Source organism: Macaca mulatta, chromosome 20, assembly GCF_049350105.2.
Source record: "Macaca mulatta isolate MMU2019108-1 chromosome 20, T2T-MMU8v2.0, whole genome shotgun sequence".
NCBI classification, from domain to species: Eukaryota; Metazoa; Chordata; class Mammalia; order Primates; family Cercopithecidae; genus Macaca; species Macaca mulatta.
In genome coordinates, this window is record NC_133425.1 from 69,465,422 (window position 1) to 69,488,461 (window position 23,040).

The 23,040-nt window shown below is 52.9% G+C and overlaps 1 protein-coding gene across 6 annotated transcripts in view; it reads left to right on the forward strand.

Moving 5' to 3' along the window:
- Positions 1–23,040, forward strand: part of ST3GAL2 (ST3 beta-galactoside alpha-2,3-sialyltransferase 2) — a 61,913-nt gene extending 38,873 nt beyond the window's left edge. For 4 of the 6 annotated variants that reach the window (XM_077983874.1, XM_028840536.2, XM_077983875.1 and 1 more), the window contains 6 exons: positions 3,235–4,588; positions 8,002–8,195; positions 14,772–14,951; positions 19,758–19,803; positions 20,068–20,187; positions 21,158–23,040. In XM_077983874.1, coding sequence (XP_077840000.1) covers positions 4,250–4,588; positions 8,002–8,195; positions 14,772–14,951; positions 19,758–19,803; positions 20,068–20,187; positions 21,158–21,331 — 1,053 coding nt within the window. In that variant the 5' untranslated portion in view covers positions 3,235–4,249 and the 3' untranslated portion in view covers positions 21,332–23,040. 6 annotated transcript variants of the gene reach the window in all.

A 23,040-nucleotide genomic window follows, 5' to 3' on the forward strand; every position in this document is an offset into this window, starting at 1 on the left:
CAGCTACTCGGGAGGCTGAGACAGGAGAATTGTTTGAACCCAGGAAGTGGAGGCTGCAGTGAGCCAAGATCATGTCACTGCACTCCAGCCTGGTGACAGAGCAAGACTCCGTCTCAAAAGAAAAAAAATACTTCTGTACCCACCACCTGCATTATGAGGTACGCAGTACTCCTGAAGCGTCTTCAGCCCTCCTTACTTCATCTACCTCTCTTCTCCCTCCAGAGGAATTCCCTGAATTTTGTGTTGTTTCCTTGATTTTCTCTATTATTATCTTTACAGAGAGGCATAGACAATGTCTTGCTTAGCTTTGCATATTTTTTAGCTTTTCATGGATTCGTGCTGTGATCATTTATCCATGACTACTCTTTTTGCTCGATATAATAGTTTTTTGGCCATATTCATCCCTGTTAATGTCTGAAACTGGAGTTCATTCGTTTTACTCTATGGCACAAAATGCATCACAATTTATCCATTCTTTTTTTTTGAGACAGAGTTTCGCTCTTGTTGCCCAGGCTGGAGTGCATTGGCGCGATCTCCGCCTCTGGGGTTCAAGCGATTCTCCTGCCTCAGCCTCCCGAGTAGCTGGGATTACAGGCATGTGCCACCATGCCCAGCTAATTTTGTATTTTTAGTAGAGATGGAATTTCTTCATGTTGGTCAGGCTGGTCTCAAACTCCCGACCTCAGGTGATCCACCCACCTCGGCCTCCAAAAGTGCTAGAATTACAGGCGTAAGCCACCACGCCTGGGCTTTTTTTTTTTTTGAGACAGGGTTTTGCTCTTGTCACCCAGGCTGGAGTGCAATGGTGTGATCTCGGCTCACTGCAACCTCCGCCTCCTGGGTTCAAGTGATTCTCCTGCCTCAGCCTCCTGCATAGCTGGGATTATAGTTGGCCACCACAACGCCTGGCTGAATTTTTGTATTTTTAGTAGAGATGGGGTTTTACCATGTTGGCTAGGTTGGTCTTGAACTCCTGACCTCAGATGATCCACCTGCCTCAGTCTCCCAAAGTGGTGGGATTACAGGCATGAGCCACCAGGCCTGCCTTCTCTGAGCTCTTTATATCGAGGTACGCATGGTCTTATCATGAATGATCTGAGTAGCTGTGAAGGGGAGCGAGCCCATGACGCAGTGGGCAGCTGAGAGGCACAGGTAGAAATGAACTGTGAGAGAGTCAGTGCCAGGTCACTTTTGGGATTTTTAGTGCATGTAAGGGGCCTCTGATTTTTTTTTTTAGCTCCTCCCCATTGCTCCATTTGCCCTCACCACAGCAAGCTGAGCAGCCTAAGTTTGCAGTAACACCTGGACCTGGGGCTCCCAAAGCAAGGGCCTTTGCCAGATGTTCTACTTCTCTGCTCTTTCCAGACATGTTGTCAAAACCAGGGATTTTCCTCTCCCCAACAGGCAGTGCAATTCCATCAGGTGCCCCCTGCATTGATCTAGCATCCCAAGGAGTTAGTGACCTCTGATTGAGTTGCTTCCTTTGGAAGCCTCCTGTGCCAGCTTTGCCCACCCCCGCCTTCAGTGGCCACTGCAGGACTGCCTAGCCAGAAACCAGGTCTCCCCAGGCAGGACCTCTTGCTCCCATCAACTGCAAAGTCACTGCCTTCCAGGGCCACCTGCCTCATGACTGGCTCTCCTCAGGTCACAGGAAGCTGGGAGCGGAACCCTGAAAGAACTTGAGTTCTTTCCTTAGATGCTGAGCATGCAGCAGGCAGAGGGAGAATGAGAGGAGACAAGGACCTGGCTTCCCGTCTACAGTCTGTTCAGACAAGGCCATGACTAGAGTGGGATCTGCTAAATGGGTACAGCAGAACATTGGAAGAAGCACCTTTGAGCCAGTACTACTGGGGTCTCTGAATTAGACCCAGGAGCCCTGGTGAGGCCTGTGGGCGGGGCTTCACTTGTGACCCTGAGAAGCCATCTCCACATCTCCTTCCCTCACCCCTGAGCCCTGGGTGGTTCAGGGAGGCCACAGCCTTTCTGTGCCCTGACCTATCCCAAAGTCACCTCTATTCACAAGGTTGTGACCTTAGGTAAGTTCCTCTACTTTTGTGAACATCATTTTCCCACCCAGAATAATGTCCTTATTGCAATATGTTCGTTCCATTCCCTGCTGGCTTTGTGGCCACAAATGGAGGGGCAGCTAGGTTTCTTGAACACAGAGCCTGAGAGGCCTTGTCTGCAGCTGCTGGAAGCAGCCAGGAGACCCCAAAAGTGGGCTGGAGACTTCAACAAGGATCGGGAACAGGGCTGTGCTGAGAGGCCCAGGGGCTAGGTCAGCAGCGCTGCTAGGCGGATTTGGAGGGGAGCTGGGGAGAGGCGAGGCAGCCAGCTTTGCAGGATTCCCACGGCACAGAGCCAGTGCTCAGGGGTTCCCTTCTCAGCGTTCCTCTCACCTGCTGTGATTCCCTCGCACCTGGCATGGATCCGAGCTCCTTTCCTTATGGCTGAGACCCAAACTGCCTACAAGTGGCCTCTTCTCCCTGTTCTTGCCTGGAAGGACAGCATGGGGCCTTAGGCTGTCAGCGCTACCTGGGACCCTGGCATTCACTTTGTCCATAATGTACATATGGATGTAGGCAACTGCCCTCAGGGCTGTCTGGGGGCAGGACCAAGCCCAGCAGCCACACCTCCTGACACAGCCAGGTTCTCCCCCAACGTCGGAGCTGACAGGACTGTTCATGGTTCACTGAGTGGACCCAGCAATGCCTCATTGATAATCCACAGTCGAGAGAAGAGGGGCGGTCAGAGACCGGCCAGCCCTCCCTTCTGACTGGGAGAGGCCTCTGCAGGCACTGACAGGCTCCAAAGAGCGCTGTGGGGGCAGTCAGCATCCATAGTCCCCTGGGATCTTCCCTGGGCTGTTTTCTCTGACGTTTCACCTGAAACTAACTGTACATAGCTGGGCTAGGAACCTTCTAAATCTGATACTTCCAGCATGTGGCTTAGGGAAAATCACTTGACTCCTTGTTTACCTTCTGGCTAAGAAGTGAAAACTCTGGGTTAATCTAGTCCTCCAGGCCCTGGAGTCCCACAGAGTGATGCTATGTGTACAACTAGAGGGCAGAGCCCTTGGTCATGTCCACCCTTTGATTAAGTGGGCATCTCCTGTGCTGCTAGCTTTGTCCCCTCTGGGACTTGGGGTGGGGTTGGGACAAAGCCTGGTGCTGGGACAAAGCCTGATGCTCGTGCGATTCATCTGCACATTATTTCTCCTCTCTGCCATTTTAGGGTCGCACTGCGGCAGCCTGGCGCTCGACATGTGAAAGGGAACCTGTCAGGATTACTGCGAGCTAACAGCAGGACAGGCTGGCCCCGGGGAGCGGGGATGGGCAGAGCAGCTGCTGAACCTGGGCCAGCAGTACCAGGAAGGAGACCTGGGCCCTGATGGGGAGCTCAGCACACGGTCGCCTGACCCAGATGGTATTGGACACAGTTCCCCGCTGAACGGCAGCTGTTCCCAACGCCAGAGGACCCCACAGCCACAGTAGGAGCTTTGCGACCCCTATGCAACTGCAGCTGGGGCTGAGACCACGAGGAGAAGGGCCCAGCACCTCATATGGGAAGCAGTAGGGCAGGACCTACCACGAAAAGGACCTCGATCTCTGCAGCGAAGTTTTCCAGCACTCACAGCCTTCCCGTTTTTCTCCTCTCAGGCCTGGGGTTTGGCTTCCCTCCTCTGGCAGAGGTTTTGGGCCAGGAGGGCCAGCCGAGGTGGGACACGTGCATGGAACCCAGGTCTCCTGAAGCCCATGTGCTCTCTGTTGTGATTGGAGTTCTAGGGCTTCCCCGCTGCCGGGGACGAGGGGCCGCCTCATTGTCTGCTCATGAACCACAAGGACCCCGACTGCTCCAGACTGGATTATTTCAAGCCGCCAAAGAGGGGGACCCCTAGAGCTGGCAGCCAGCAATCCCAAGGGACTAGAAGGCTGCGATGGACTGACCTCCCCCTCACCAGGGTGGCGGGAGAGGCAGAGCCTCTGTGGCCCAGCTAGTGACAGACCCGATGAAGCCCTAAGCAGGGGCCCCACCTGACTCAGGGACAGGACAGCCACTCCTGCCAACGTGCGTTCTCCCCACATTGAGGGAGAGCGTGGCAAGGGACCCCTGCCACTGTCCCCTGCTACAGCACGTGCCCGTATGCCCTTTGCATGTGGTGCCAGAATAGACAGGCTACACTGTGGCTGGCCCCTCAGTGGGCTGGGAAAGGAGTGGCCACGGTGACCACCACCCACCTGCTGGCACCATGAAGTGCTCCCTGCGGGTGTGGTTCCTCTCTGTGGCCTTCTTGCTGGTATTCATCATGTCCCTACTCTTCACCTACTCGCACCACAGCATGGCCACACTGCCCTACCTGGACTCGGGGGCCCTGGGTGGGACGCACCGGGTGAAGCTGGTGCCCGGCTATGCCGGCCTGCAGCGCCTTAGCAAGGAGGGGCTCTCGGGCAAGAGCTGCACCTGTCGCCGCTGCATGGGTGACACTGGCGCCTCCGACTGGTTTGACAGCCACTTTGATGGCAACATTTCCCCCGTCTGGACCCGAGAGAACATGGATCTTCCACCGGATGTCCAGAGGTGGTGGATGGTAAGAGTTGCTGCCCCCTTCCAGGGATCTGTCCCCGGTTTTAAAGCCACTCAGGGCCCCCTCTTGGATTTCTGGCCCCCAGAGCCTTGACAAAGTGTAATGCCTGTTTGACCAAGCCATTTATAGGATCACAGATGACTGAAGGGCAGAGCGAGCATTGACCTGATGGAGTGGACTAGTATTTTCCAGTGCCTGTAGGACCTGAGCATAGGCCAGAAATGCCTCCTGGACCAGGCAGGCAGCACGGACACAGGGAGCAGGTGGGAGTGAGGAGTACAGCCATGGGGGGCCTGCCCCAGAGGAAGGAGGCAGCCACCCCTTGGCCCCAGCAGTTGTTGTTGCACAAGGCTGGATCTGGGTTTTTTTTTAAGCAAACCCAGAAATCCAGATTTTAAAACTAAGTATCCTAATTTATGAACATTGACTCACAATAATTGTTTTCTATTTGTTTGTTTGTTTGTTTTTTGAGATGGAGTCTCATTCTGTCACCCAGGCTGGAGTGCAGTGGTGCTGTAACTTCTGCCTGCAGGTTCAAGTGATTCTCCTGCCTCAGCCTCCCTAGTAGCTGGAATTACAGGCGTGCGCCACCACCCTCAGCTAATTTTTTTGTATTTTTAGTAGAGACGGGGTTTCACCGTATTGGCCAGGCTGGTCTCAAACTCCTGACCTCAGATGATCCTCCCGCCTCAGCCTTCCAAAGTGCTGGGATTACAGGTGTGAGCCACTATGCCCAGCCGAAATAATTGTAAATACCATTATAACAGAGCTTCTTGCTTGGTTCTTTACAATTGCTGGAAGACTTTTTACTGGGCTGGGATAAGAAAGCCTTGTAGGGAAGGCTGGGCGCGGTGGCTCATGCCTGTAATCCCAGCACTTTGGGAGCCCAAGCTGGGCGGGTTACAAGGTCAGGAGTTTGAGACCAGCCTGATCAACATGTTGAAACCCCGTCTACTAAAAATTTAAAAAAAAAATTAGCCAGGCATGGTGGCAGGCGCCTGTAAGCCCAGCGACTCAGGAGGCTGAGGCAGGAGAATCGCTTGAACCTGGGAGGCAGAGGTTGCAGTGAGCCAAGATCACGCCACTGCACTCCAGCCTGGGCAACAACGTGAGACTCTGTCTCAAAAAAAAAGAAAAGAAAAGAAAGGTGTGTAGGGAAGACTTAATCTATTTTATAAAATAAAGTGTTGCCTGATTCTAGAGTTAAAAAAAACAAGCAATGTAAAGAACCGTCAGGGGCTAAGGGAGTTGAAGGGGTGGGGCTGGGGGGTTCTCCCTGTCTTTCCAGTCATCACTTTTCTGCTACTTGTAATTCCTTCTGCCTCGCCCCAAGGCTCTGGAGTCACTCCCCAGGCTCTGCAGGCCATCTGGTTGCCACACATGTCATGGGTGGAACCATGTCAGCACTGAGCCCCTGCAGGCTCCCAAGCTGTGAGGGATGAGCTCATGTGATCAGGCTTATCAGAACGATGCCATAGAACATGCCTTCCAGCCCAGACTATCAGAGTGCCCAAGGACCGGGGTCTGCAGAGCTAGGGCCACTAGGAGCCCCGTGGGCTCTTACTGTGACAGCTTTTTTTGATACAGGTTCTCACTGTCTTTGCAGTGGCACAGTCTTGGTTCACTGCATCCTTGACCCCCCCCCAGGCTCAAGCGATCCTCCTACCTCAGCTTCAGAGTAGCTGGGACTACAGGCGCGTACCACCACACCTGGCTAATTTTTATATAGGAATTCTTATCTCAGAGTCAATCTCTCCCTACAGATCAATCTCCCATCTCCCCTGAGCAGGCCCTGCTCACCCACAAACCCATTGAGTTATGGCTTCATCCACAGAATGTTTTATTTTATTTTATTTTATTTTATTTTATTTTTTTTTTTTTGAGACGGAGTCTTGCTCTGTCATCCAGGCTGGAGTGCAGTGGCCGGATCTCAGCTCACTGCAAGCTCCGCCTTCCGGGTTTACGCCATTCTCCTGCCTCAGCCTCCCGAGTAGCTGGGACTACAGGCGCCCGCCACCTCGCCCGGCTATTTTTTTGTATTTTTTAGTAGAGACGGGGTTTCACCGTGTTAGCCGGGATCGTCTCTCGATCTCCTGACCTCGTGATCCGCCCGTCTCGGCCTCCCAAAGTGCTGGGATTACAGGCTTGAGCCACCGCGCCCGGCCTATTTTATTTTTATGTGGGTTTTTTTTTTTTTTTTTTTTTTGAGTAAAAATAATTCCAACACTTTTGAGTAAAAGTAATTTACTTTTGAGTAAAAGTAATCCCACACCTTGGGAGGCCAAAGCAGGTGGATCACCTGAGTTCGGGAGTTCGAGACCAGCCTGACCAATATGAAAAAACCCCATGTCTACTAAAAATACAAAATTAGCTGGGTGTGGTGGCGCATGCCTGTAATTCCAGCTAGTCAGGAGGCCGAGGCAGGAGAATCGCTTGAATCCAGGATGCGGAGGTTGTGGTGAGCCAAGATTGTGCCATTGCACTCCAGCCTGGGCAACAAGAGTGAAACTCTATCTCAAAAAAAAAAAAGAAAAATCAGGATTTCATTTTTCTTATTTCATATGAAATCCTTTCTTTTTTTTTTTTTTTTTTTTTTTTTTTGGGACGGAGTCTCGCTCTGTCGCCCAGGCTGGAGAAAATCCTTACTTTCATTGTCTCTTGAAAAGTGGGAAACTTTGGCCCTTCTGGGCTCATGATCCCACGTGGCAACAGTTGGCTGAAGTTGCCCTTCTTTGCCGGGGCTCAGATCTGTTGGGTGTGGACCTTACCTACCATGTTACTCCTGTGTGGTACCTGCTGGGCCCGTAAGCATCTGATTGGTGCTGCCTCGTTTCATGGTCTTTGACCACCAGCTGGTTAGTACAGGTCTCGCTGGTAGGAGGGGACACCAGGACACCAGTTTTATTCCAGCCATTCTGGCTCTGAAAGAATTATCAGCCTCTCTGCCCTTCCCTGGGTGGGGGCTCAGGGAGTGGCTGGACTGTTGCCCTAGACGCGGCTTCTGCAACCCCAGTCCTCAGCCTGAGTGCTGAGGGCGCCCCCTGTAGGCTGACTAGGAAGGAGCCCCTAAAGGAGGCTGCTCTGTTCCGTGGCCCAGGCCTGCAGGTTCCCAGAGAATGTGTGAAAGGCACCTTGATCCAGAGCCCTTTCTAGTGCATCAGAGCCACCCGTGACTAGCAGGGCACCCAATCTCCGGACGTTGAGACTCACTCACAACTGGGGACTTCGCTGTCGTTGAGAGAGGGAGAGACCCTCACTGCCCAGAGGAAAGAATCCCTGTTCCCTGGAAGAGCCCTGGATAAAGAGGCCTGTGCCCAGGCACTGGAGAGTGAGAGCAGAAGAGGGGAGGATGGGGCCCCTCCTTCTTCACACACTTCTCCCCTTCCTCATTTTCCGTCTTCCTCTCCCTTCCATAGATGCTGCAGCCCCAGTTCAAATCACACAACACCAACGAGGTGCTGGAGAAGCTGTTCCAAATAGTGCCCGGTGAGAACCCCTACCGCTTCCGGGACCCCCACCAGTGCCGGCGCTGTGCTGTGGTGGGGAACTCCGGCAACCTGCGGGGCTCTGGCTATGGGCAGGACGTGGACGGACACAACTTCATCATGAGGTGAGCCCCTGCGGAGCCCAAGGGTGGGTCCAGGACGGGCCTCCAGGAGGGGGACTGCTCTCCTCTGCCATGTCTGGCAGAGTGCATGCTGCCAGTTACCAGTGTGCTCTGGGGCCCTGCCTCCTAGCGTCTTTCATAGCAGGCTTCGAGCTCTCTCCTTTGCCTGTTTGGGGTGGATGGGGAGCCAGAATCCCAAATCTAAGCTTTGCTTGAGGCCTGCACTCTGTTTCCAATGCTCTGAATTCCTCTGGAAACAGCTGACATGAGATTCCTGGCTGACGTTTGGTGAAAAATCCCACCAGAGGCCGGGCACGGTGGCTCATCCCTGTAATTCCAGTGCTTTGAGAGGCTGAGGTGGGAGGATCGCTTGAGCCCCAGGAGTTAGAGACCAGCCTAGGTAACATGGCGAAACCCTGTGTCTGCAAAAAATTTTTAAAGATTAGCTGGGCATTGTGGTGTGTGTCTGTATTCCCATCTACTGGGGTGGCTAAGGCAGGAGGATTGCTTGAACCCAGGAGTTCGAGGCTACAGTGAGCTATGATTGTACCAGTTCACTCAAGCCTGGGCAATAGACTGAGACACTGTCTCAAAAACAAAAATTCCCATCAGAAGCCGGCCCTGTCCTCCTCATCCCCTCAGCAGCTGAGCGAGTGAGGGCCCCAAGCCCAGCTAGCATCCTGCTTCTCAGCAGCAGGTGATTCTCTCTGGCAGATGCACGGAAGGCAGATGTCGTGGGTGCTAAAAGGAGCTGTTTGGTATTTACTCTGGGGCTCATTCATTCCCAAGACGTCTATTCCCCGCCGTGAGGAGGGGAGAAGAGTTGGGAGGGCGTTCAGTCCTGACCGAGACTCTGCAGCGAAGGCCTGGGCATGAACAGGGAACGGGGGCAGGCTCGCGACCTGAAAATGGGCTGCTTGCTCTGCTCCAGAGCCTGTGTTTTCTGATGTCCCCCCTTGACTTGGCTGGGGACAAGAAATGCCACAGTGGGGATCCTTCTACCCAACTCCTTGATGGAGGAAGAGCCTGAAGAACCGAGATCCTGCCAATGCCCAGTTTTCACTCATCTCTTAGGCTGAGCATTGCAGAAAGACCAGGTTTCCCAGGAGGCAGAAGGAAGGGCTTTGTCTTAGAAACTGTTACTGTCTCCATAGCAACACAAAGGCAGCAATATGTCTCGGAGGCATTCAGCATTCCATGTAAGACCTTCCTTATGTTGGGAAATGGTGCAAGTGGGAGGGTGAGCAGGATGGACTGGACCCTGTCCAGGACCCTGGAACCACCTGAGGATATCCATATCCTCCAACTGCTGATACCCCAATGGGAGAGAGATGGGATGGGAACTGGTGTTAGAGGGGCCTTTCCTCTTTCCAGACACCATGGCCAGGTTGGGAATTGAGGGATCTGTCACTTCCATGCAGCTCTGGGCACTCGGAAAGCCCAGGACAGTGCTCTCAGCTGCCTGAAGCACCTGCATCAGGTTTGAGCTTTCACTGGGCAGGCACCTACGTGATGGTCAGGAAGCTCCTGGGTGGAAGCCCTGCAGGCCCAAAAGGACTGGCTCTAAGTTTCCTGGCCGGTACTGTCAGGCAGGGCTGCAGAAAGAAATTTATAAGGCTGGGCGCGGCAGCTCACGCCTGTAATCCCAGCACTTTGGGAGGCCGAGGCAGGCAGATCACCTAAGGTCAGGAGTTCAAGACCAGCCTGGCGAACATGGTGAAATCCCATCTCTACTAAAAATACAAAAATTAGCTGGGCATGGTGGTGCATAACTATAATCCCAGCTACTCAGGAGGCTGAGGCAGGAGAATCGTCTGAACCCAGGAGGCGGAGGTTGTAGTGAGCCAAGATCATGCCATTGCGCTCCAGCCTGGGCAACAAGGGAGAAACTGTCTCAAAAAAAAAAAAAAAAAAAAAATTTATAGATGCTTCCTCCCGGGAGCCAGGTAAGGAAGTGGGGTGGTATAGAGTGGACCCCAGAATCACTTTCTGGAAGGGGTGACCTGGGTAGTAATTGGCCATCTGCTGGTCTAAGGAACTGGCTGGCAGTGGATAAGCTGGGCTTGCTGGTGTGAGCCTGTAGTCCTAGCTACTCGGGAGGCTAAGGCAGGAGGATCATTTGAGCCCAAGAGTTTGAGGCTGTGGTGAGCTGTGATGGCACCACTGCACTCTAGCCTGGGCAACAGAGCAAGACCCTATCTCAAAAACAAAAACAACAGATGGCACTGGGGGTGACTCCAATTGTAGGCATATCCAAGTTTGGAACCAGTGGTCCTGGAAGCAAGACCCACTGGAGGGCTGAACTGAGTTACAGCAAGATGATGGCCTGATCCACCTGTGCCCCGCCCACCTGGCTGCCATTCCCTCCTCCTCTTTGTCCTCTGAGCCCTGTGGACCGCTTCAAGTCCAGTTAAGCTGATCTTGCCTCAGTTGGCCTGCAGATCCATCCACAACTCCGAGAACAGTGCCCTCTAGACAGGAGGCGTGCCACAGATACATGCAGGAGTGAAGGAGACTAGGCAGCCAACAGCAGGTCCTAACCAGGGAGTACACACCCCACTTGCGCCCTGGTCTGGATACTTCTTTAGCTGCTGGAGGCAGCCAGGGACAGATAGATTTCTAGAATGCCGTGTTCCTGAGTCCCAGAGATGCAGCTCATCCTCCTTGTCCTGCTCTGGCCCCTTTCCAGGGCGTGGCTTCTCCAGGATGAATCAGAGCCTTGAAACAAAACCTCGTCCCTGTTAGAGTGCCATGTTCCTTCCCTTTCCTGTGGAGGCTGTGAAACATCTTTTGGGACCTCTTGCTCCCTTTATTCCCAGATATTTCGAAGCTGGTGACTGGCCAGCAACGGGGGAAGTGAGGGAAGGCCAGGCTCTGTAGCACGGCCAGCCTGGAGGCAGGGTGACCCTGGCTGACAGGTCCCATGGGGACTTCATGACAGCTCGGGCTGCCAAGTCGCTGTAGAAGGTGGGTCTTCAGAAGCCAGCCTGGGCTGGATGCAGCCCTGTGCTCTGCAGAATCTCTTGGCCTCACCATCTCTGGTGAGATGAAGTTTGTTTCTTAGGTCCTCTCAAGTGTACACCTTGGCTGGGCGCGGTGGCTCACGCCTGTAATCCCACTACTTTGGGAGGCTGAGGCGAGAGGACTGATTGAGCCCAGGAGTTCGAAGCCAGCTTGGGCAACATGGCGAAACCCCATCTCTATTTAAAAAAAAAAAAGGGAGAAGAAAAAGAGCATACCTTGATCCTAGCTCCTGCCCCACCCAGGCCCCGGCCAGCCTGTGTCACCAGCCCAATTCCTCCACCTCCTCCTTACCCCTGCCATACCCTGGGCAGCTGAGACACACTTCTGGCTCTGACATACCCTGTTAAGGCTTCCTCTCCAACTGCTCTGTTCCTCACAGGCCCCATGGTGCTTGGCAGGAGGCAGGTCCAGACTGCGTCAGTGTGACCGTAGGACCCCAATGCCTGTGTGGGGAGTTCAGCAGCCCACAAGCTGTTAAGAGTTACTCATGGGTGGGAAAGATACTTCTTGGCTCTTCTAGGAGACAGGATCTCTAAACCCTAAAGACTGGGCTCAAAGGGGCAGTTCAGTGAAAGACATGAATTTGGGGGAGAGGCAGGAACTAGATCCCTGTTCTGGAGACAGAGCATGTTAGTTTCTCTGGAAGAAATTCTAGGTATCTGCTTGAAGCTAGCTAGAACGAAGTGGTTAGGAACACAGATGTCCTCTAGGTTTTGAGACCTCCAACCCCAAAGCACCCTCCAGACCCTCAAGGGAAAATGAGAGGTAGGGGGCACAGCGATGTGACCAGCAGGGCAAGGGGACAGCACAGCCCACTGTCCTCCCCAGTCCCGTCCTTGATGAAGATAGCGTGGCAGCCCCTGCAACACAGCAAGTCCTCACCCAGGCCAGCTAGCTGCTGCCAGCCACTGTAAGGACAGGGAATGTTTGTGCTGGTTTTACAGAACTGGCATAAAAAGTCGGGAGAGCCACCTAGGGACTGCGCTCCCTCCCTCCCTGGGTCCCTGTGCTCCTAGTGGAGGGCCAGGTTATGATCACCCTGCCTTGGTAGTCATGATTCCACAAGGTAAACAGTCATAACAGAAAAAAAAGACCAACAGGTTTGTATTTAAACCTGGTTCACCTGTTACGTAAGATGCATACTAAAAAGGGGAGCTTTGGTTTTTACTTGTCTTGTATTTTGCATAAATTGAAAGGAAGTGGGGCCGGGTGCAGTGGCTCACGCCAGTAATCCCAGCACTTTGGGAGGCCGAGGCAGGCGGATCACGAGATCGAGACCATGGTGAAACCCTGTCTCTACTAAAAATACAAAAAATTAGCCCGGCGCGGTGGCGGGCACCTGTAGTCCCAGCTACTCGGGAGGCTGAGGCAGGAGAATGGTGTGAATCCAGGAGGTAGAGCTTGCAGTGAGCCGAGATCACGCCACTGCACTCCAGCCTGGGCGACAGAGCGAGACTCCTTCTTGGCTTATTATACCCACAGAGAGGGTTTCTAGACAGGAGCCACAGCAATGTCCCCTCTGTCCAGACAGCAGCAGAAGAGAGGGGACATTGCACATCACCAGAGAGATAGCAAGGGCAGACCGTGAGAACTTGGGACGTTTCTCTTGGCCTTGGAGTGGAAGGGCAGACAGGGTCTTAAGGCGGCAGACAGGAATAGGGTGGTAGTAGGTGGCAGGACAGAGGCTTCCATCCAGCCCAGGGCCTGAGGGAAGGCTTGAACTTCCTATCTTTCTTTCACCATCTTATAGGAAAGAGGCAGAACAGCCAAGTAAGGTGGAAGCTGTGGAAGGCTGTTCTTTAAAAGTTCTTTCTTTTAAAAATTATAAAAGGCCAGGCCTGGTGTCATCTGCCTGTCGTCCCGGCTACTCAGGAGGCTGAGGCAGGAGGGTTGCTTGAGTTCAGGAGATTGAGACCAGCCTGGACAACATAGTGAGACCCCTATCTGTACAAAACAGAAAACAAAACGGGCATGGTGATGCACGCCTGTGGTGCCACCTGCTCAGGAGGCTAAAGCTGGAGGATTGATTGAACCCAGGAGGTCGAGACTGCAGTGAGCCATGATGATGGCATTGCACTCCAGCCTGAGTGACAGAGTGAGACTTAAAAAACAAACAGGGCCGGGTGTGGTGGCTCGGGGCTGTAATCCCAGCACTTTGGGAAGCCGAGGCAGGCAGATTGCCTGAGGCCAGGAGTTTGAGACCAGCCTGGCCAACATGGCAAAACCACTTTTCTACTAAAAATACAAAAGTGGCTGGGTGTGGTGGGTCACGCTTGTAATCCCAGCAGTCTGGGAGGCTGAGGCAGGCAGATCACTTGAGGTCTCGGGAGGCTGAGGCAGGAGAATCCCTTGAACCTGGGAGGTGGAGGTTGCAGTAAGCTGAGATCACACCATTGGACTCCAGCCTGGGCGACAGGGCAAGACTCCGTCTCAAAAAAAAAAAAAAAAACACACCAAAGAATTAGCTGGGTGCGCTGGCACATGCTTGTAGTCCCATCTACTCAGGAAGCTGAGGAAGGAGAATTGCTTGAACCTGGGAAGCAGAGGCAGAGGTTGCAGTGAGCCAAGATAGCACCACTGCACTCCAGCCTGGGCAACAGAGTGATACCCTATCTCAAAAATAATAGTTAAAGTAAATAAATAAAAATGTATACAGTAAAAAAAAAATGAGTTAAGCCCCCAAAGTTACTCTGAGAGTAACCTTTTTTTTTGGAGACAGAGTCTTGTTCTGTCACCCAGGCTGGAGTGCAGTGGTGCGATCTCGGCTCACTGCAGTCTCTGCCTAAGGGTTCAAGCACATCTCCTGCCTCAGCTTCCCAGGTTGCTGGGATTAAAGGTATATGCCACCATGCCAGGCTAATTTTGTATTTTTTTCTCTAGTAAAGATGGGGTTTCACCATGTTGGCTAAGGCTGGTCTCGAATTCCAGGCCTCAAAGCAGTCCGTCTACCTTGGCCTCCCAAAGTGCTGGGATTACAGGTGTGAACCACGACACTCGGCCTGTTTGATTGATTCTAGTGTTACTATTGTAAATAATTCTGCAGTGAATATCCTCATACACATCTTTGCACACTTATGTAACCATATTTTTTTTTTTTTTTGAGATGGAGTCTCGCTCTGTCACCCAGGCTGGAGTGCAGTGGCCCAATCTCGGCTCACTGCAAGCTCTGCCTCTCAGGTTCACACCATTCTTCTGCTTCAGCCTCCCGAGTAGCTTCAGCCTCCCGAGTAGCTGGGACTACAGGCGTCTGCTAGCACGCCCACTAATTTTTTGTATTTTTAGTAGAGACGGGGTTTCACCGTGTTAGCCAGGATGGTCTCGATCTCCTGACCTCGTGATCCGCCCACCTTGGCCTCCCAAAGTGCTGGGATTACAGGCGTGAGCCACCATGCCTGGCCATAACCATTTTTGTAGGTTAGATTTCTAGCAATGGAATTGCTTGGTTGGAGTATACACCCGTTTGCATTTTTGATGGATGGCTTCGAACTGTCCTCTAAGAATCTTGTACCAGTTTCCATGGCAGTTGATTCTCATGTCACCCTCTTGTCCCTGCAGGATGAATCAGGCGCCAACCGTGGGCTTTGAGCAGGATGTTGGCAGCCGAACCACCCACCATTTCATGTACCCTGAGAGTGCCAAGAACCTGCCCGCCAACGTCAGCTTCGTGCTGGTGCCCTTCAAGGCCCTGGACCTTCTGTGGATTGCCAGCGCCCTGTCCACGGGGCAGATCCGATTGTGAGCCTCTTGCTGGCCTGGGTAGAATATGGGTGACAGGACCACCTTGGGCAGAGTCTTCCTAGGGGTCAGATTGTAGAATTCCTTTCATTGAATATTTTGGCCAAGAGGAGCTGATAAGAAGGGAGGGCCTAAGATGGCGAGTGAGCTGAAGACACAGCTTGCTCTGTGTCACCTTCTGCGTGGTGGCATGTAGCATACTGATGGTGGAAAGATGAGGAAGGACCATCTGTTTGTTTTTTGTTTTTTTTTTTTTTTTAAAAGACAGAATTTCACTCTTGTTGCCCAGGCCAGAGTTCAGTGGCGCCATCTTGGCTCACTGCAACATCCGCCTCCCGGGTTCAAGCAATTCTCCTGCCTCAGCCTCCTGCGTAGCTGGGATTACAGGGATGCACCACCACGCCCCGCTAATTTTGTATTTTTGGTAGAGACAGGTTTCTTCATGTTGGTCAGGCTGGTCTCGAACTCCTGACCTCAGGTGGTCTTCCTACCTCGGGCTCCCACAGTGCTGGGATTAGAGGCGTAAGCCACCACGCCTGACCAGACCGTCTGATTTTGGTCTCCTTTCTGGGTGATAGCTTCTGACTGGGGAAGCTCTGCCTTCTGAGGACTTTCTTTGGGGGCAGTCATCCCATCATAGTTGGGAACCATGGGAAATCTAGTTCACAAAGTATATTTTTTAGCAGCTTTATCAAGATAAGATTCACATCCCATACATCTCACCTATTTAATGTGTACAATCCGGTAACTTCTTATATATTCAGAGTTGTATAACCACAGCTACAGTTAATTTTAATTTTTAATTTTAATTATTTTTTTGAGATGGAGTCTCACTCTATCACCCAGGCTGGAGTGCAGTGGCGATCTTGGCTCACTGCAACCTCTACCTCCCGGGTTTAAGGGATTCTTGTGCCTCAGCTTCCTGAGTAGCTGGAATTACATGCCACCATGCCTGGCTGATTTTTGTATTTTTAGTAGATATGGTGTTTTGCCATGTTGGCCAGGCTGGTCTCAAACTCCTGACATCAAGTGATCCACCTATCTCAGGCTCCCAATGTGTTGAGATTACAGGCATGAGCCACCACATCCGGCCCACAATTACTTTTTTTTTTTTTTTTAAACAGAGTCTCACTCTGTTGCCCAGACTGGAGTGCAGTGGCACAATCTCAGCTCACTGTAACATCTGTCTCCCAGGTTCAAACGATTCTCCTGCCTCGGCCTCCTGAGTTGCTGGGATTACAGGCATATGTCACCATGGACCTGGCTAATTTTTGTATTTTTAGTAGAGATGGGGTTTCGTCAGGTTGGCCAGGCTGGTCTCGAACTCCTGACCTCAGATGATCTGCTCACCTCAGCCTCCCAAAGTGCTGGGATTACAGGGCATGAGCCACCACACCCAGCCCCGCAATTAATTTTAAAACATTTTCATGGCTGGGCATTGTGGCTCACACCTGTAATCCCAGCACCTTGGGAGGCTGACGCAGGCAGATCACGAGGTCAAGAGATCGAGACCATCCTGGCCAACATGGTGAAACCCCGTCTCTACTAAAAATACCGAGGCAGGTGGATTACGAGGTCAGGAGTTCGAGACCAGCCTGGCCCACATGATGAAACCTCATCTCTACTAAAAATTCAAAAATTAGCTAGGCGTGATGGCATGCACCTGTAATCCCAGCTACTCAGGAGGCTGAGAAAGGAGAATCGCTTGAGCTCAGGAGGTGGAGGTTGCAGTGAGCCGAGATCACGCCACTGCACTCCAGCCTAGGCAACAAGAGCAAAACTCTGTCTCAAAAAAAATAAAATAAATTTTTTGGCCGGGTGCGGTGGCTCATACCTGTAATCCCAGCACTTTGGGAGGCTGATGCAGGCAGATCACAAGGTCAAGAGATTGAGACCATCCTGGCCAACATGGTGAAACCCTGTCTCTACTAAAAATATCAAAAATAGCTGGGTGTGGTGGCAGGCGCCTGTAGTCCCAGCTACTCAGGAGGCTGAGGCAGGAGAATCGCTCGAACCCGGGAGGCAGAGGTTACAGTGAGATGAGATTGTGCCGCTGCACTCCAGCCTGATAACAGAGACTCCGTCTCAAAAAACAAACAAACAAACAAAAACATTTTCATGTTCTACTGGATGCAGTGGCTCATGCCTGTAATCCCAGCACTCTAGGAGGCCAAGGAGGGGGGGATTGTTTGAGCCCGAGTTCGAGACTACCTTGGGCAATATGGCGAAACTGTCTCTACAAAAAATACAAAAATTAGCCAGACATGGTGGCACGCTCCTGTACTCCTAGCCACTTGAGAATGAGGTGGGAGGATCGGATCGCTTGAACCTGGGAGGCAGAGAGAGGTTGCAGTGTGCTCAGATTGTGCCACTGCACTCCAGCCTGGGCAACAAAGCAAGGCTCTGCCTCAAAAAAAAAAAAAAAAAAAAAAAAGAACGTTTTCATGTTCTAAGGGTCTTTCATCTAAAGATAAAAATCTGAAGATACCCCTGGGTCCCTAAGCCATCACTCCCCACTCCTCCCACCCCAGCCCTAGGCAACCATTAATCTACTCTGTCTCACCATATATTTTTGTTTTGTGGTAAAATATACACAATATAACATTTATCATTTTAACTGTTTTTAAGTGTAAAGCTCAGTAACGTTAAGTATATTCACATTATTGTATAGCCATCACCAGTGTCCATTTCTAGAACGTTTTCATTATCCCAAATGGAAACTGTACACATTAAACACTAACTCTCCATTTTCCTCTCAACCCCAGGTAACCTTATTCTACTTTCTGTCTCTATTATTTAACTATTCTTGTTTGTTTGTTTGTTTTTGGAGATGGAGTCTCACTCTGTCGCGCAGTCTGGAGTGCAGTGGTGCCACCTCGGCTCACTGCAACCTCCGCCTCCTGGGTTCAAGCGATTCTCCTTGTCTCAGCCTCCCAAGTAGCTGAGATTATAGGCAAGCGCCGCCACGCCCAGCTGATTTTTTGTATTTGTAGTAGAGACAGGGTTCCACCATGTTAGCTAGGATGGTCTGTATCTCCTGACCTTGTGATCCGCCCACCTCAGCCCCCCAAAGTGCTGGGATTACAGGCATGAGCCACCGCGCCTGGCCTGTTTGTTTTTGAGCCTGAGTCTTGCTCTGTTGCCCAGGCTATAGTGCAATGGCATGATCTCGGCTCACTGCAACCTCTGCCTCCCAGATTCAAGCAATTGTCATGCCTCAGCCTCACCAGTAGCTGGGACTACAGGCATGGGCCACCACGCCCAGCTAATTTTTGTGTTTTTTTTTTTTTTGAGATGGAGTCTCGCTCTGTCGCCCAGGCTGGAGTGCAGTAGCGCGATCTTGGCTCACTGCAAGCTCCGCCTCCCGTGTTCACGCCATTCTCCTGCCTCAGCCTCCCGAGTAGCTGGGACTACAGGCGCCCGTCACCATGCCCGGCTAATTTTTTGTATTTTTAGTAGAGACGGGGTTTCACCATGTTAACCAGGATGGTCTCGATCTCCTGACCTCGTGATCCGCCCACCTTGGCCTCCCAAAGTGCTGGGATTACAGGCATGAGCCACTGAGCCCGGCCAATTTTTGTGTTTTTACTAGAGACGGGGTTTCACCACATTGTCTAGGCTGGTCTCGAACTCCTGACCTCAGGTGATCCACCCAACTTGGCCTCCCAAATTGCTGGGATTACAGGCGTGAGCCACCACACCCGGCCTGATTTGACTGTTCTTTATGCCTCATGTAAGTGGGATCATAACAGTATTTGTCCTTTTGTCTGACTTACTTTACTTAGCATAATGTCCTCATAGTTCATCCATATTGTAGCATGTGTCAGAATTTCCTGTTTTTTGAAGGCTGAATACTATGCCAATGTAGGGATATACCCATTTTGTTTATCTGTTTATCCTTCAAGGACACTTGGTTTGTGTTCTGCCTTTTGGGTATCATCACCATGTATTTTATAAACACAGAAGTAATGAGTTACAGTTTCCTGACTTTAGGATGTTCATTATCTCATGTTTGGGAGACCTGAGGGCTAAAATGGGTGCAGTAGAGTTGAAGTACCATAGACACTCAGAGAAGGGCATGTAGGTTACGGGCGCCATGGCTGGCTACAGGGAGGTGTGGTCTGGGAAGCCTGAGGGGAGTGGATCAAGAGCAGGGGTGAGAGCAGAGACATGGTGGATTGGAGATGATTGCCAGCTCTACTGGAGCACAGAGCTAGGGGAAGAAGGTTGGGGCTGGACTAGGGACGGCCCCATTGCTTGCCTAAAACATCCCCATTTTATCTTGGATGCCATGGATAGCATTGAAGGCTTTGGAGCAAGGCATGGCAGTGATGAACAAGCCACAGGAGAGCAGTCCAGAAGCAGAGCAGTCTGGAAGTTGTGGGGCTGACATTGCTCAGGCCTGGCATGGGGGGCATCCCTAGGAGCCATGGGGCCACCTGAAATGTTATCTTTTCTTCCTTTCCCTTCTCCTTTCCTTTCTCCCCTCCCCTCCTCTCCTTTTTTTTTTTTTTTTTTTTGACAGAGTCTCACTCTGTCACCCAGGCTGGAGTGCAGTGGTGTGATCTCGGCTCACTGAAACCTCAGCCTCCCAAGTAGCTGGGATAACAGCCGTGCTCCACCAAGCCCAGCTAATTTTGTTTTTTTTTTTTTAGTAGAGATGGGGTTTCACCATGTTGGTCAGGCTGGCCTCGAACTCCTGGCCTGAGGTAATCCACCTGCCTCGGCCTCCCAAAGTGCTGGGATTATAGGCATGAGCCACCGCGCCCGGCCTGAAATGTTACATTTCTTTCTATTTGCTTACAGCACCTATGCCCCAGTGAAGTCCTTCCTTCGAGTGGATAAAGAAAAGGTAAGCTCCCCACTTCCTCCCCACCTCAGTGGAAACAGTGCTGGCCCAGCCTGTGCGCCTGGTCCTGTAGCTCAGATGTTCCAGTTCCCCTCCAGAACCTCAGGGTCCCCATCTGCCCAGATGCCTGACCCCAGTAGGTGCCATACGATTCAGGAGACACATGCACAGGTCTGCTGACAGGCACAGACAAGTAGAAGCCGCTCAGTCTAGCCTGAATATCTGCCCCTAAACCCCTCATGTACCTGTCATCTCTTCTTCTCCCAGGTCCAGATCTACAACCCAGCCTTCTTCAAGTATATCCATGACCGGTGGACAGAGCATCATGGGCGGTACCCTTCCACAGGGATGCTGGTGCTCTTCTTTGCCCTGCATGTGTGTGATGAGGTGGGTAGGCCCGTGGTGTGGGTGGTGGGAACCCATGGAACAGAGGAGTGCAGGCCTTCTGAGGTCTTAGTAGGCTAACAGAGGAATGTGCTTCTGTAGGCAGAATTCATGTGGCCTTGGTTTTCCCCATCTCTAGGCTATAAAGTATAGCTATGCCTTTCCCAAATGTTTCTGCTTTCATGATTGTACTAAATCCAAAATCTCTTCATTAAAAAGTTAAGTTATTGACCCCGTGGTGGCTGACGCCTGTAATCCCAGCACTTTGGGAGGCTGAGGTGGGTGGATTACTTGAGGTCAAGAGTTCAAGACCAAACTGGCCAACATGGTGAAGCCCCATCTCTAGTAAAAATACAAAAAATTAGCCAGGCGTGGTGGGGCACGCCTGTAATCTCAGCTGCTCGGGAGGCTGAGGCAGGAGAATCACTTGAACCCAGGAGGTGTAGGTTGCAGTGAGCCGAGATAGCGGCATTTTACTCTAGCCTGGGTGACAGAATGAAAAAGAAAACAACAACGACAAAACATAAATAGAATGGAGAGTGTATGTAGTTGAATTCCATCTGGACGGCTGCCCCCACCAGCTCTGAGCCCCAGGCCTACTTTGTGTAAAAATGGAGCTTAGTCGTTCAGAGAACCCGTTCAACCAGTGACCAGGGTTGCCCTGCCACGAAGAGCAAGAGCTGAGGCCCAGCACGCCCACGTTGCCGGCAAGTGCTTCATTGAGTGGTGCTGATCAAAATACTCCATTTAAAAAGAAAAGAAAAAAAAAGGAATTAGCAAAGGCTACAGAGGAAGGACAACTGCAAAGGGAAGGTGGTGTCCCCATTTGAGTCCATGTTCTTAGGCCAGGCCTGGGGGCTCCCGCATCTCCCTGGAGCCTCCCGCTCCCCTCTCCTCTCTGTCATCCCGAGCCCGCCCCGCGCCGTTCTCTGGGTCACCGCCTGGGGTGACGCTGCGCTGCGCTTCCCCGCAGGTGAACGTGTACGGGTTCGGGGCCGACAGCCGGGGCAACTGGCACCACTACTGGGAGAACAACCGGTACGCGGGCGAGTTCAGGAAGACTGGCGTGCACGACGCGGACTTCGAGGCCCATATCATCGATATGCTGGCCAAGGCCAGCAAGATCGAAGTCTACCGGGGCAACTGAGCCGGGCCTCACCGCGACCTTCCCGGCCCATCTGTTAGGTGCCGGCGCTCCGACCAGGGACCCGGGACCCGCAACCCAGGACCAATCATGCTGCAGCCCAGGGGGCGTCCGCTGCGCCCCGCCAATCACGAGACACTGGGGACCGGCCGGGCCTGGCACTAATCTGCGCTGCGGTCGGGCGGAGCTTCTGTTTCTCCCAGCCAATCATGCGACTCAAGGAGAACTTCTGGCGCTGTGTCCAGTCTCCTCCAATCAATGGCCTTTGGGGGCGGGCCGGCGGCCGCTCAATCCCCACTCCCTCATGCTTTGGGTTAGGGTTTTCTTTCACGCTTTCTGAGGAGGAGAGCATGGCGCAGGCCTCGGCGAAGCACTTCCCTGAGGCTCGGCCGGAGGAGCGTTTCCATCGCTGGCCAGACCCGGAGGAGAACGGGCAGTCGCTGCGGGCGTCAGGAGAGCTGGCCGCCCGGCCCCTTTCCCCGCCTGCCCGGATGGGTGCGTGCAGACCCACCAAAGAAAAGCGGTCGCTGCGGGGCCCAGGGCTCGGGACCCCCAGTCCCACCTCGGCCGCGCTGTGGGACGGCCGCGCCCCCAGGGCCTCCTGCGTCTCCAGGAAGCCGGGAGTGGCGTCCCCTGCGGGGTGGGGTGCTCCCAGGCCGAACTCCGGACAGGTGGAGGGGACGGCAGGGCTCGAGGAAGCCCTGTCCCCTCCAGTGCAAGGTGCTCTCACGTGTGCCCTCTGCCCTCCCGTTCACCCGCAGCCTTCTCAGCGCCTCTCCCTGGGCCCGGGGCCGCCTCACCAGCCTGTTGCTCTGGAAAACAGTCCACAGTCCCTGATTCCATCCATACGCCTCCTCCCCCCGCCCCCCCCCCGTTTTCGGCGGGCTCTGGGGAGGGGGCTGCACGGCAGGAGGAGGCTGGCGATGGGCCCAGCTGCCTGTTGCATGCACCTCCTCCTCCACCCATAGCCTCTTGCCTGGGGAAGAGTTAGCCTGGGGCTGATACTTTGGTTAAGCTGAAGCTGCCGAGGGTGGTCGACCTGCAGATTCTCTGCAAATTCTGAGCTGGCAGAGCCCGCAGCCCGGAGCCGGCCAGGGAAGAGGAGACTTACACGCTGCAGGCCGCCTCCCTCCACCCTGCTCTCCATCTCCCACTTCAGAAGGGCTGGGAAGCTCACGGCCGGGGTTCCACCTGGAAGCTGCTTGCATGGCTGAACCCAGCTTAGGTTCCTAGCGGGGCTGCTGGTGGAATTCTCCCCCTTGGAGGCTGGGGAGGTTTAGGAGGGGGAAGGCTTCTGTGAAGCTCTCAAACCACTAATAGAGCCCCCTCCCCAACAGTGACGGCGCAGACGCTCCCTCTTTTTAGTTGACACCACCAGGCAGCCTCCTGGCTGTTGGTAGGTTCCTGCAGCTGGCTGGGGGAACAGGGACCGGAACGGGACTTTGTTAGGGGAGGGTTGGGATGGGCAGTGGGCCCTGAAAGTTAATATATTCGAACCTAGCTCGAGTGTCGTTCTTTCCAATTCCGAAAGTAGGAAGAGTAAAAATAGGGGTGATTGGGGTGAGGCTAGAATGCCTCTCTCAGGGCGCCCCCCCTCCCCCACCGTTTTAGAGAGCTAGGCCCCAGCCAGTTTTGTCACTCCCATCTCAGTGCTTCCTGAAGAGGCTGTTTTGAGTGTTGAAAAGATGAAAATGCAATTATGCCAAACAGTA